Consider the following 14,526-nt stretch of genomic DNA (forward strand, 5'->3'; position numbering starts at 1 on the left):
GTAGTGAACTGTGGAATTCTTTACCACAGAGAGCTGTAAAGGCTGGGTCATTATGTACGTTCAAAGCTGAGATAAACAGATTTTTAATCAGTAAGGGAATTGAGGGTTATGGGGAAAAAGCAGGAAAGTGGAGTGAGGATCATATCAGATCAGTCACAATCTCATTGAATGCGAGAGCAGACTTGATGGGCTGAATAATCTACTTCTGCTCCTATGACTTAAGGTCTTATGATCTCTTTGACTGGGGTTTGAATTCAAGGCTTTCTGACTTGGAAGTACAAGCATTTAGTCTGATACATACATGCGCTAGACCAAAATAATACAATTATAACTTAAGTTTCGTACAGAATCCAGGGTTTGAACAAAAAAAAATCTTTTCCACTGCAATTAAATAGCCAAAGACCACCATATGGTATCCTTGGCTGTGAAGATGAATAATAAAGACCATCAGATTATAATTTAGTCCATAAACCACTTGGACAAGTTTACTGAAGAGCAAACTGATAAATGATTGTGAAGGTTTATGGTACCTCTTCAGCATACAGAAAATAATTTGCATCAAATAGCTGACACTGTTCTTTTTGATGATTCTTATCCCTGTGCATTGCCATACCACAAAAGACAGAGTTGGGACAACATTGTATTTTGGTTACAGTCACCTTACCTAGATTCTCCCTTAGAAGCCATGTCAGAACAGAGTCTCTGTAGGGAATGAAGTCAGACTTCTTTTTCTTCTTGCTCTGTTCAACACAAGTAAAAGGATATTCAAATTAAAATCCAAATGCCAATGTCCACCTCAGATCTTTCTTTGCCTAAAGCTGGATTTTATTTGATTCCATTCAGCATTTATTGCCAATTACTTCACTGATGTCGAGAGCGCACCCCAGAGCTGAAGCTGTAAATATACAAATGGCTGAAAGTCAAACTGGGACAGAACCAAAGCTTTTCCATTCCCCACGAACGATGATAAGATTCTCAATGTGTGTGTGATCTCAAACATCAATGGGAAAGTGTACTCATCAACTCGTCAAAGGTAAGTTACTTTCCAACTTCAACTGAGGTGGATTTGTTGGCGATTAATTGGTGTATTCTCCTGTGCACTGATCATTTTTGCTGCTTTTGACCTTTGCTGGTGCCATGACTGGCCTACAGCTACCCCCTCCCTCCCCCTTACCTACTCCAAACGCAAGTCATTCTTTTTCAAGTATTAGCCGCTACAGGTTGAATTCAATAAAGGGTTTTTCGATCACCGAAACATTAACAAGCAGCAGTTTGGGCAAAGCTTTCTCTCATTACTCTCAATTTTAGGTGATGCGGAGGTGCCAGTGTTGGACTGGGGTGGGCACAGTAAGAAGTCTCACAACACCAGTTAAAGTCCAACAAGGTTTACTTCAGGTTTATCAAGTGAGCGGATGAAGGAGCAGCACTCCAAAAGCTCGTGAATGCAAACAAACCCGTTGGTCAATATTATGTAGCATAAGAGGGACTACATGACAATTGGTAAATAGAAATGTGAGGATTTCCAAAAGGCAGTGAAAGGGTCAGAAGAGAACTCAGAACTGCTGCTGAGACTTAAATGGACGGCTGAGTTGATCTTGGAAGGCATCAGCTTTGAGTATTGCTCCCTACTCATGGCTACTTTCACAGATTGTGGTGTCTTTTTGGACAGCCATGATCCAAATGCTGAGCCAGTTTTCAAATGTCATGAGCAAATCAGGAACTCAAGAAGTCACAGCAGGGATTAACGTAGAAAGCATGATATCAGTTCCTTAAAACTGGCAGATGGCCCTCATCCTGTGTAGCATTCATTCTGGTAACTTCTAAAACCTGCTCTATCCTGGGAGATGTTTTCATTGCAAAACCACAAAGCACAGACTGTCTACTGAACAGGCATTAGACAAGAGAAAGGGTCAAGAGCTACACAGAGCCACCATTTTACAGAGACTGGAAAAAGTTAAATTGCATTGTGTTAGTTAATAGTGTCACAAGTAGGCTTACATTAACACAAATGAAATTACTGTGAAAATACCCTCGTAACTTCATTAGGATCATAGAATCCCTACAGTTCAGGAGGCGGCCATTAGGCCTATCGACTCTGTACTGACCCCAATCCCACCAGGCCCTATTCCTGTAACCCTGCTAATACCCCTGGCACTAGGGTCAATTTGGCATGGCCAATCAACTTAATCGATACACCTTTGGACTGTGCGAGGAAACCGGAGCACCTGGAGGAAATTCATGCAGACACGTGGAGAAAGTGCAAACTCTACCCAGACAGTGACCCAAGGTCGGAATTGAACCTGGGTCCCTGGCGCTATGAGGCAGTAGTGCTAACCACTGTGCCATCCTGTTGCCCACACTGTAGCGTTAATGTAATCCAACATGTGACACTAATAAATAAACTTCAAGTAAATAGTACAAAGCAATTTAACTTTTTTCAGTCACCGTAAAATGGTGGCCCTATGTTTATTATAAGAAAGATAAAACAACGATGAATGAATGGATGAGGGGGTAGAAATGGGTTCCATCTGCAAAGGTCAATAGCATCACCATGAGTAAAGACAACTTGCATCAAGCTTCAACAACAGTGTTAGTCAAGTATTAAAATAAATGTGTAATTCCAACTCAATACCTAATACACATTCTCAAATTACTCTTCAATGGAGAGCAAAACTTTCGTCAAAAGGTTAGGTTGTTTGCCAGTCACATGTGCGGTCAGTTCTAAATGGATGGATTAGTGTGGTCTATGTAGTGCTTTAGTACTTCAGAACTAATTATATACAGAACAATTGTCACTCCATCAAGGAATATTTCCTCAGTAATTTAAAAATGCAGACACATTATTATATATGTGACATTTATCATAGAATCCCTACAGTGCAGGAGGAGACCATTCGGCCCATTGAGTCTGCACCGACAATAATCCCACCTGGGCCCTATCGCCGTATTTCCCATGTATTTAGCCTCCCTGTCACTAAGGGTCAATTTAGCATGGCCAGTCAACCTAGCCCGCACACCTTTGGAAGGTAGAAGGAAGCACCTGGAGGAAACCCACGCAAACATGGGAAGGACATGCAAATTCCATGCTGACAACCAGCTAAAGCTGGAATTGAACCCAGGTCCCTGGCACTGAGAGGCAGCAGTGCTAACCACTGTGCCACCGTGCTGCTTCTGAAACAATTAAGCAACATGCATCCAGTGAATTAAGTGTACCACGCAATGGAGAGCTTTCAACAGAGATTCTTTTTAGATTTTTTTGGTGTCACATACATAAAATAAATATTAGATAAGCACATAATGATTATAGTCTGAACATTACCTTACTAGGAGCGTTATCCTGCAATGGCAGCACAATTTAAAAAAGACAACAAGTTATAACGAAACAATCCTTTCCCACATTAAAATTTATTATAACAACAATATTCAGACAACTCAGGCGAATAATTACAAACTCACCACTTCCGCAAGGGCAGAGATGACTTTTCCTAATGTTGTGAGTGATTTGTTGATATTTGCTCCTTCCTGAAAAAGTGAAGAAGTCATTAACTAAATTTGTTTTAGATCCACAAATAGAATGAGACAAAAATTAAACCTGAAATTCATTCCTCCTCTAGAGTTCAAGATGGTTTGACTCTCTCCCCCACCACCCCATCAAAGCCTACTTGACCTTAGTGGACCCACAAATAGGCTTCCGCCAACAATTAATTAATTATAACACACGACTACATTTCAGACCCCCGTTAATAAACCTCACGAAATACACTGTATTGAGAGTTCCAACACGACAATTGTCACAGGAAAATACGCACTGCTCACATCAAGTGTCTTACTGGAGATTACACGAAGAGTCACTGTATTCAATTATCAGACTTAAGGGAAGGTAGGCAAGAAATTTGCCATTCACTTTTACCTTTAATCTTGTTCCTTTAGCTCCAGTAGAGTCAGCTCGTTCACTACCAGCCAGATCAACGAGACTAATTTTGCTCACCTAATGGGGGAGGAAATTTACAACACTCATCATACTTCATTTTGCTTTCAAAATTGGATACCTGGCCTTGCATTTAAAAAATTAAAACAACACCAGCTTCTGATTCAACCAAACCATTTGGTGATATTACAGCCTCTGAAGAGTAGAATTGTTGGAGGGGAGAAGGGGTGAGACAAAGGGTGGTCACCAAGTTGGGTGAACATTGGGTTCACTCGCTCAAATGGGGGGAAAACTATGACATCTGTGCAGGGATAAGGAAACATTGTCAAGTTCATCCTGTGCAAACCTTTTTTTAAATTCATTTGTGTGACATGGGTGTCACTGGCTGGTCAGCATTTATTGCCCATCCCTTGCTGCCCAAGGGCAGTTGAAAGTCAACCACATTGCTATGGCTCTGGATTCACACGTAGGCCAGACCAGTTAAGGACAGCAGATTTCCCTCCCTAAAGGGCATTAGTGAGCCAGATAGATTTTTATGACACTCGATTCATGCACGGACTTTTAATTCCAGATGTCTATTGAATTCAAATTTCACCATCTGCCGTGGTAGGATTTGAACCCATGTCTCCAGAGTATTAACCTGGGTCTCTGGATTGTTAGTCCAGTGACAATACCACTCGGCCAGTGCCTCTCCCAAAGACCATTTGCTGAATGGTACAGCAATTAATGCCTCAACTTTCTCAGGAGACTAAGGAAATTCGGCACATCTGCTACGACTCTCACCAACTTTTGCAGATGCACCATAGAAAGCATCCTTTCTGGATGTATTTCAGCTTGGTATGACTCCTGCTCTGACCAAGACCGCAAGAAACTACAAAGGGTTGTGAACGAAGCCCAGTCCAACACACAAACTAGCCTCTCATTCATGGACTCTGTCTGCCTTGGAAAAGCAGCCAGCGTAATCAAGGACCCAATGCACCCCAGACATTCTCTCTTCCACTTTCTTCCATCGGAAAAAAAATACAATGGTCTGAGGACACTTACCAACTAGCTCAAGAACAGCTTCTTCCCTACTGCCACCAGATTTTTGAATGGACCTACCTTGTGTTGAGTTGATCTTTCTCTACACCCTAGCTATGGCTGTAACGCTACATTCTGCACCCTCCCCTTTCCTTCTCTATGAACGGTACATTTTGCCTGTATAGCTCGCTAGAAATAATACTTTTCACTGTATCCCAATGCATGTGATAATAAATCAAATTAATTTTATAGAGACACCAATTTACTTGCCAAAGTTTTGGATTATTGCATCGCCCTTAATTGGGAACAAATAAAAAAATTAAAATATTTTAAAATAGAGGAGTTTGTTAACTGCTAAACATAACCGGAAAACAATCAACATCAGAAGTAGAAGCGGCAGTAAGTGAAAATATATTTGATTTGATTTATTGTCACATGTATTAACATAGTGAAAAGTATTGTTTCTTGCGCACTATAAAGACAAACCATACCATTCAGAGAGAAGGAAAGGGGGGAGTGCAAAACGTAGCATTAGAACCAAATTACTAAACTAAGTTATTTAGAACAAAAAGAAAGTGAAAACTTTTCTCTCCTGAATCAGTCACAACTTTATACCTTTTCTGTGCAGAGATCAGTTTCCACATCGTGCCTCTTCTGGGTAAAAACAATGGTAAAAACAGCATGGGACCGGCTACTGGTCTCATTCATATTTGTAGCTGCCACAGTTCTGAAATTAAAAAACATGTTTGTATTTTACTATTGAAAAATCAGTACCAAAAATGATTCTATAGCCACTGCTCCACAAGGCTGTGATACACGGGACAGGGGAATCTGCTTCCTCCAAGAACTTGCCAATATCCAGAACTCCACTGATGGTTTATTTCATCTCTCAAATTAATACATTCCTTTTCCCTATTAATCACCAACCACTTCCTCTGGCTAATTACACAAGCGCCACAAAGTCCTTTATAATCAAGGGGGCACGGTGGTTAACACTGTTGCCTCAGTGCCAGGGACTTGGGTTCGATTCCCGGTTTGGGTCACTGTCTGTGTGGAGTTTGCACGTTCTCTCCATGTCTATGTGGGCTTACTCTGGGTGGTTTCCTCCCATAGTCCTAAAACGTGCGGGTTAAGTGCATTCTAAATCGTCCCTTAGTGTCCTGGAATGCATAGGTTAGATGGATTAGCAGGATAAGTAGGTGGACTTATGAGGATAGAGCCTGGGCAAGATTGCTGTTGGTGTAGACTCGATGGGCTGAATGGCCTCTCTCTGTATTGTAGGGATTGTATGATAACCAGCCCAGCGATTTATGCTCCAGTGGGTACACCTGTGGGCTTCGAGTGCAGTTACTGGGTGATGAACCATTGACTGTAGAGCAACAATTCAGATACTTGGTAACTTTAACATTAGACTAGGGAAGGTCAATACATTGGTAAACAAGGTCAGGCTCTATTCCAGACAAACAATTGCACAAAAACCTCGATTCTTGACGATGGTTGAGAGTCACAGTGAAATTAATTGCCGATAATACTTCGGAACGGCCTCTTATTTTGCAGCATGGTTGGCGCTGCTGCCTCACAGCACCAGGAGCTCAGGTTCAATTCCAGCCTTGGTAATTGTGTAGAGTCTGCACATTCTCCCCATGTCTGCACAGGTTTCCTCTAGTTTCCTGCCACATGCCAAAGATGTGCGGGCTAGGTTGATTGGCCACACTAAATTGTTCCTTAGCATCGGGGGTAAATACGTGGGGTTACAGGGATAATGTCCGAGTGGGATTGTGGTCAGTGCAGGCTTGATGGGTCAAATGACCTCCTTCTGCACTGTAGGGATTCTATGATTCTACATGGTCTGGAAGCAGCGCAGTTTCTTAGATACAAGATTAATGAAGGTATAAATTAGAGTGAACAAACATGAAAGCCCTGCAACAAATCTTAATGTACAACGTTATTCTGGTCTCAGGCTTCCATTAATGCTGAAGCATCAACCCTCCCCCCGAGTGGCACTGTAAGGGATTGATATAACTTCTATCATAATACTTTAGATCTTAAGACATAGGAGCAGAATTAGGCTATTCAGTCCATCAAGTCTGCTTCGTCATTCAATCATGGCTGATTTTTTTCTCATCCCCATTCTCCTGCCTTTTCCCCCATAACCCTTGATCCGCTTATCAGTCAAGAACCTATCTTTGTCTTAAAGACACTCGATGACCTGGCCTCCACAACCTTCTGCAGCAAAGAGTTCCACAGATACACCACTCTGGCTGAAGAAATAACTCATCTCTGTTTTAAAGGATCATCCCTTCAGCCTGAAGTTGTGCCCTCTGGTTCTAGTTTTTTTCCTACTAGTGGAAACATCCTCTCCACATCCATTCTACTAAGGCCTCTCAGTATCCTGTAAGTTTCAATAAGATACTCCCTCATCCTTCTAAACTCCAAGTACAGACCTAGAGTCCTCAACCTTCCTCATACAACAAGCTCTTCATTCCAGGGATCATTCTTGTGAGCCTCCTCTGGACCCTTTCCAAGGCCAGCACATCCTTCCTTAGATACAGAGTCCGAAACTGCTCACAATACTCCAAATGGGGTCTGACTAGAGCCTTATACAGCCTCATAAGTATATCCCTGCTCTTGTATTCCAGCCCTCTCGACATGAATTTAACATTGCATTTGTCTTCCGAACCGCTGAATGAACCTGCGCATTAACCTTCAGAGAATTTTGAACAGTGATTCCCAAGTCCCTTCGTGTTTCTGATTTCCGAAGCATTTTCCCATTTAGAAAATAGTCTATGCCTCCATTTCTCCTTCCAATGTGTACAACCTCAGGCTTTTCCACATTGCATTCCATCTGCCACTTCTTTGCCCACTCTCTTAACCTATCCAAGTCCTTCTGCAGCCCCCTGCTTCCTCAATACTACCTGTCCCTCCCTTTATTTGGCTTTATACATTTAAATGGGCTAGATTAGCTCATTTAGCTAGATGGCTAGAGTATGGTTCAGAAATAATGCTAGCAGCATGGATTTGATTTCCATTTCAGCTGAGATATGGGACCTGTATCCTTACTCCACCCAAGAGTGGAATGCAACGGCCAACAACCACTGACTACTGCCAAGAAAATAGCACGTAGTGAGGATACAGAGTGTATATAGCACAAATTTAAATAAATCTGATCCAGGATGTCCAACCTGGCTTTGTTGCCTGCATCCATGAGATCTGCAATGTCTGTGTAGGATGTTACAGCCAGTTTGGAAAGATCTTCTACGTAGGGTCCCAGCAGTGGGTGCTCTCTGACACGTAGGTTTCCTTTGGTCTTAGGATTTAGCAGATCCCGAACCCTTTCGCAATAAATTTCCATGTAACTGACCTGTAAACAAACATGAAGACATGATTGGATTTGAAGAAGAGCACGCAACATAAACATTAGAAATTTAAGAATTAGGTCAGTGTTAAGGCAGTTTGATTTTTAACGGGGACAAGAAAGGAAAGGAAGCATGATTCAGCAAAGCACATTCATAAGAATCATAAGAACTAGAAGTAGGATGGACGGCACTGTTGCCTCAGCGCCAGGGACCTGGGTTTGATTTCTGGCTTGGATCACTGTGTGAAGGTTGCATGTTCTCCCCATGTCTGCATGGGTTTCCTCCCATAGTTTGAAAGATGTGCTGCTTAGGTGCGTTGCTGTGAACTGGCGCTGGAGCGTGGCGAATAGCGGAATTTCACAGTAACTTTATTCCAGTGTTAATATAAGCCTTACTTGTGACTAATAAATAAACTTCACTTTTTGAGTAGGCAATTAAGCCCCGAGCCTGCCCCGCCCGTTTACACGATCACAGCTTATCCCATCTTAGCCTCAACTCCACTTTCATGCCCATACTGATGGTTCAGTTCTTATAGTGCATTATGGAGAGGGAAAATGTAATTTGAAATTATTTGTTTAGTATTGCTAAACACAATACTATCAACCAAATTGATTGTAATAGAGAAATTTGCAAACGTCATGTTTAAGGTAGGGTTTCGTTGGCATTCTAGTTAGTTAATATTTGAAACTAAGTATTTCAGCACCAAAAATCCTGAACATTTAAGTGCATTTACCCTCCTCAGATGCCACAAATAGTCTAAATTACAGAATAATTGACATCTGCCGACTATCAAAAAGCTATTTAAAAATGAATGGTGGAATTCAATTCATGGATCTGCCAGCTGTTTAGAAAAAAAGAACAAAAAATTTCAGCACAGGAACAGGCCCTTTGGCCCTCCGAGCCTGCACCAACCATGCTGCCCGACTGAACTAAAACCCCCTACCCTTCTAGGGACCATATCCCTCTATTCCCATCCATGTACTTGTCAAGACGCCCCTTAAAAGTCGCTACCATATCCACATCCACCACCTCCCCCAAACAGCGAGTTCCAGGCACCCAGCACCCTTTGTGTAAAAAGAAATTTGCCTCGTCCATCTCCTTTAAATTTTGCCCCTCGCACCTTAAACCTGTGCCCCCTAGGAATTGACTCTTCCACCCTGGAAAAAGGTTTTTACTTTTTTATTCTTGGGAGGGGAGAGACGGTGAAGAGAACGTTTTCGCTCAGAGGGTGGTGGGCGAGTGGAATCGGCTGCCGTCGGTGGTGGTGGAGGTGAACCCGTTGGGGTCTTTGAAGAGACTTCTGGATGAGTACATGGGATTTAATGGGATTGAGGGTTATAGGTAGGCCTGGTAGGTATGGATATGATCGGTGCCACTTGTGGACCAAAGGGCCTATTTGTGCTGTAGTGCTCTATGTTAATAATTACAATGACCATCAAATACACATTTCAAATTCTGGATCTTTGAAAATTCCACGTATCTTTGAAAACAGTTTTTAGATTCAAGCACTATAAATATGATGGAAAGGGAGTGATCCGAATTAAAAATAAATTCTGCAAACCATTCCAAACAGGAAGTGGGAAAGCCGCTTCACATTATGTCCCATTCACAAGTCAGCTATTGTTTCAGGAATCTCATTTCTAGATGATGGCCAAAACCATAAACTGAAGTTTATTTTTCATTTATGGGATTTGGGATTTTGCGGGGGGCCAGGGAGGGAGGGAGGTTGGCGGTGGAGTTATTGAATTTTGCCATCTACTGACCCAGGCACCCAGGGCAATCCCCTGGGTCTCTGGATTACTAGTCCAGTGACAGTGTCATTGCACCACTGCCTCCCACTGTGTAGCATCAACGTCACTTTGATGTTTGAAAATAACCCACCGATTCATACTGCACACGTGATATAATTTGAATTTCCGAGTAGTTTTAAGACAGCCAAGTCAGGCTATCAGCACTCAGCTTATTCATGACCTTCATGAGGTGTCACGTTCATCATTCTCTGGCTAGAATTCAGATCCAAAGTTTCTGCAGTGCAGATTCTAGTGACTGACATTATGGGACGAACAGTTCTTGTTTCATTATAAGACCATAAGACATAGGAGCAGAGTTAGGCCACTCAGCCCATCAAGTCTGCTCTGCCATTCAATTATGGTTGATATTTTTCTCATCCCCATTCTCCTGCCCTTTTCCCCCATAACCCCTGATCCCCTTATTAATCAAGAACCTATCTATTTCTGTCTTAAAGACACTCAATGACCCGGCCTCCACAGCCTTTTGCGGCAAAGAGTTCCACAGATTCACCACTCTCAGGCTGAAGAAATTCCTCTTCATCTCTATTTTAAAGGATCATCCCTTTAGCCTGAGGTTGTGCCCTCTAGTTCTATTTTTTCCTACTAGTGGAAACATCCTCTGTATACCCACTCTATCCAGGCCTCGCTACATCCTGCAAAGTTTCAATAAGATTCCCCCTCATCTTCTAAACTCCAACTAGTACAGATCCAGAGTCCTCAACCATTCCACATACGACAAGCTCTTCATTCCAGGGATCATTCTTGTGAACCTCCTCTGGACCCTTACCAAGGCCAGCACATCCTTCCTTAGATATAGATTACTCATAACTAATGAAATTTTGCAATTAGATTAACAGACCGTTTTAGGACTGAGAACAACATTGAATAAGAAAAATTTTGAAATATGGTTATTACATAAATACACAAAAGTGCAATTTAGATCAGCTGATCTGAAACTTAAAGGCTCACATATACAGGTGAAATGCCCATCAGAAATCTCCCCACAACAGCTGCCAGTGTGGGGGGGGACATCCTATAAATATTGAAAATCCCTACTTGTACTATAAAGCCATGATCATCTGTAAAATCCATGGTACTTTGTAATAAACTAATGCATTCTCTCACTCATTCCAATAAATTGCTTCAACAATTTACAAAAAGCCACAAAGTTATTGGTCTTGATTTTTTAAAAGTTCTTTCAACAAAATGACAGCACAGTGGGTTAACGCTGCTGCCTCAGTTTTGATTCCCGGTTTAGATCACTGTCTGTGTGGGGATTGTACACTCTCTCCCCGTGTCTGTGTGGGTTTCCTCCAGGTGCTCGGGTTTCCTCCCACTATCTGAAAGATATGTGGATTAGGTGGATTTGCCATGCTAAATTCTCCCTTAGTGTGAAAGGGACTAGCTAAGATAAATGCATGGGGTTATGGGGATAGGGTCTGAGTGGGATTGTGGTTGGTAGATTCAATGGGTCAAATGGCCTCCTTCTGCACTGTAGGGATTCTACAGTTCTATAAAAAAGGAACTTTAGAGTTGTGGTCAGACTATACAATGACCCCACGACAACAGAAAACGGAACTAAACCTCAGCCTCCAATTGGTGACTTGGAAATGGAGAGTCGGGTTCTAATCTGGTAGTTGCTCTCTTTGACACATTCTTTCTGTGCTGTTTCTTACCTCTACGGAATACGACATGTCAGAATTGCTGTTGTCGTTGATTTTTTCAAAGAGTTCTTCACAAAGCTGCAGAAAGAAAGAACAAGTTACTGTTTATGGTCTCAGCAGAAGCCACCAATCAAAGACAAATCTGATCTTCTACGTGCAAATGTAACATTTTTGTTTATTCGTTCATGGGACATGGGAGTCACTGGCTGGCCAGCATTTATTGCCCATCTCTAGTTACCCTTGGAGGGCATTTGAGAGTCAACCACATTGCTGTGGCCCTAGACTCACATGCAGGCCAGACTGGGTAAGGACGGCAGATTTCCTTCCCTAAAGGACAATAGTGAACCAGGTAGGTTTTTCCAACAATCAACCATGGTTTCATGGCCATCAGTAGATCCTTAATTCCAGATACTCTTTATTGAATTCAAATTCCACCAACTGCCATGGCAGGATTCGAATCCAGGTCCCCAGAACATTAGGTGAGTTTCTGGATTAATAGTCTAGTGGCAACAACCATAGGCCATCACTTACTCCATATGGGATACCATTTGAAGATGAGGAGGATTTTCCCCATTGAAGCAGATTTTTGGTCTTGAATTCTTAGATGGCCGTTAATTTTATTTCATTTTAAACGACTTTGTACTGGGCACAAAGATTTAAAATGTTCAAAACATTCAAGTTTTCTAGCACATCAAAATATCCAGCTTCATGCCAGAGTGAAGGGCTGGATGGCCTACTCCTGCTCCTATTTCTTATGCTCTTATGACAGAATTATGGTATCTAACCGAATTACAGTTGCTGTAAAATCTAATTTTAGTCACTTCTTCGGTGGATTACAAAAAAAGAAATCAGTTAATGGATTAAAGTATTAGTGACTATTCTACCCAATATAAGCATTGACTCATGCTAGGCGTTGGAGCTGATGATTTTCTTTTAAAAGCAAGATGAAACAAAATAGATTTCACATTCTATGAAAGTGCTGACCACCATAATTACCAGTTGGCATTTTCATTCACCAGCCACCATTCATTGGCAGAAAGACTCTTTTATGTAACTCATGCTTTTGTAAACTAGGAGTAGGCCATTCAGCCCTTTGAGACTGTTCCGTTATTCATTCTGATCATAGCTGATCATTGAATTCAATATCCTGATTCCTCCCATATCCCTTGATCCCTTTAGCGCCAAGAGCTTATATCTAATTTCTTCTCGAAATCAGACAACGTTTTGGCCTCAACTATATTTTGTGGGGCCATCCTCAAAACAAAAAGCTATTCACAAAGTCCAGATGTTTACTAGGTTGATCCCGAGTATGGAGAGATTTTCTTACGAGGAGAGGTTGAGTAGGTTTGGGCCCGCACTCACTGGAGTTTAGAAGAATAAGAGGTGACCTTATTGGAAGGATACAATTCTCAGGGGGCTTGACAGGGTAGATGCTGAAAGGATGTTTCCTCTTTTGGGACAATGTAGGATAACTTTAGGGCATAACCTCAGAGTAAGGGGTCATCCATTTAATAAAGACTGATAGCCAAGTTCCGCACACATGAGGACGGTCTCAACAGGGATCTTGGGTTCATGTCGCACTATCTGTAACCCCCATGACTTGCCTGGGTTTGCAAAACCTCACTTACTGTACTGTCTGGAGACAATACACATCTCTTTAAACTGTGATCAGTGCTCCTTCCACTCACATTATCAGCCACTTCAGGTCTTGAACAGCAGGTTAGGTGTAAGGATTCGCATTTTAATCAGTAATCTCTAAACTGTCTGTGCTTTATATGCTCTGTCTGAGGCCAGAACTCTCCATTCACCTGACGAAGGGGGTAACCCCGAAAGCTAGTGAGTATATTATCAAATAAATAGGTTGGACTAAAACCTGGTGTTGTCAGACTTTTTACTGTGTTTACGCCAGTCCAACGCCGGCATACCCACATCATCCATTTAACACAGAGATAAGGAGGAATTTCTTCTCTCAGAGTGTAGTGAATCTGTGGAATTTATCGCAGAGGACTGCGGAGGCTGGGTCATTAATTATGTTCAAGGTTGAGACAGACGGATTTTTAATCAATAAGAAAATCTAAAGATAAAGTCACCGTAGTCCCAGATGCCCCTAGGCTGTTCTCCCTTTTGAGGGGGAGAGCTGACTCGTGGTGATTTAACCTGAGGATCACCCCCCATAGATGAGGGGCACGGTTGAGAAGGCAGAGCCTTCATGAATAACCTCAGCCGGTACAGGAATTGAACCCGCAGTGTTGGCATCGCTCAGAATCACTAACCAACAACAGTCCAGCAAACTGAGCTAAACCCACTGAATCCCCAAAGCTTGGGGATAAGGCAAGAAAGAGGGGTTGAGTACATCAGAGCAGTCATGATCTCACTGAACGGAGGAGCAGACTCGATGGACCAAATGGCCCACTTCTGCTCCTACTCTGTATGGTCCAAAATGATTTAGTCGCAGCGTTACAAATTCAGATTCAACATCACCTGTGGAATTATCCCTTGATGATCTTTATCCTGCTTTCCCATCATAGTATAGGATTTTCCAGCTCCCGTTTGCCCGTATGCGAAAATGCATACATTGTAACCTTCAAATGAGTGTTGCAGCATTTCTTTACCAATGTCATTGTAGACTTGACTCTGAGAGGCAAAGGCTGGATCTTCAGGCTGAAAAATAAAAATATTGTTTCAGGTCACGTTTGATTTAGCGAGGCAGGACAAGGACTAAAACCAAGCAATTTTTTTAAATTCATGTGACATCGGCATCGCTGGCT

The 14,526-nt window shown here is 42.1% G+C and overlaps 1 protein-coding gene across 21 annotated transcripts in view; it reads right to left on the minus strand.

Moving 5' to 3' along the window:
* The window catches only part of kif1b (kinesin family member 1B), a 223,871-nt gene that overhangs the window by 140,682 nt on the left and 68,663 nt on the right, over positions 1 to 14,526 (minus strand). For 15 of the 21 annotated variants that reach the window (XM_080215351.1, XM_080215368.1, XM_080215367.1 and 12 more), the window contains exons 4-11: positions 14,240 to 14,419; positions 11,771 to 11,836; positions 8,131 to 8,309; positions 5,564 to 5,675; positions 3,911 to 3,988; positions 3,457 to 3,522; positions 3,320 to 3,337; positions 665 to 740 (exon numbers count right to left, since the gene is read on the minus strand). In XM_080215351.1, the coding sequence (XP_080071477.1) occupies positions 665 to 740; positions 3,320 to 3,337; positions 3,457 to 3,522; positions 3,911 to 3,988; positions 5,564 to 5,675; positions 8,131 to 8,309; positions 11,771 to 11,836; positions 14,240 to 14,419 (775 nt within the window). The remainder of the gene's footprint in view (positions 1 to 664; positions 741 to 3,319; positions 3,338 to 3,456; positions 3,523 to 3,910; positions 3,989 to 5,563; positions 5,676 to 8,130; positions 8,310 to 11,770; positions 11,837 to 14,239; positions 14,420 to 14,526) is intronic. The other 6 variants (XM_080215363.1, XM_080215361.1, XM_080215347.1 and 3 more) reach the window with 1 other exon arrangement.

The sequence above is a fragment of the Carcharhinus amblyrhynchos genome, chromosome 30 (assembly GCF_965287045.1).
Source record: "Carcharhinus amblyrhynchos chromosome 30, sCarAmb.v2.hapA, whole genome shotgun sequence".
NCBI classification, from domain to species: Eukaryota; Metazoa; Chordata; class Chondrichthyes; order Carcharhiniformes; family Carcharhinidae; genus Carcharhinus; species Carcharhinus amblyrhynchos.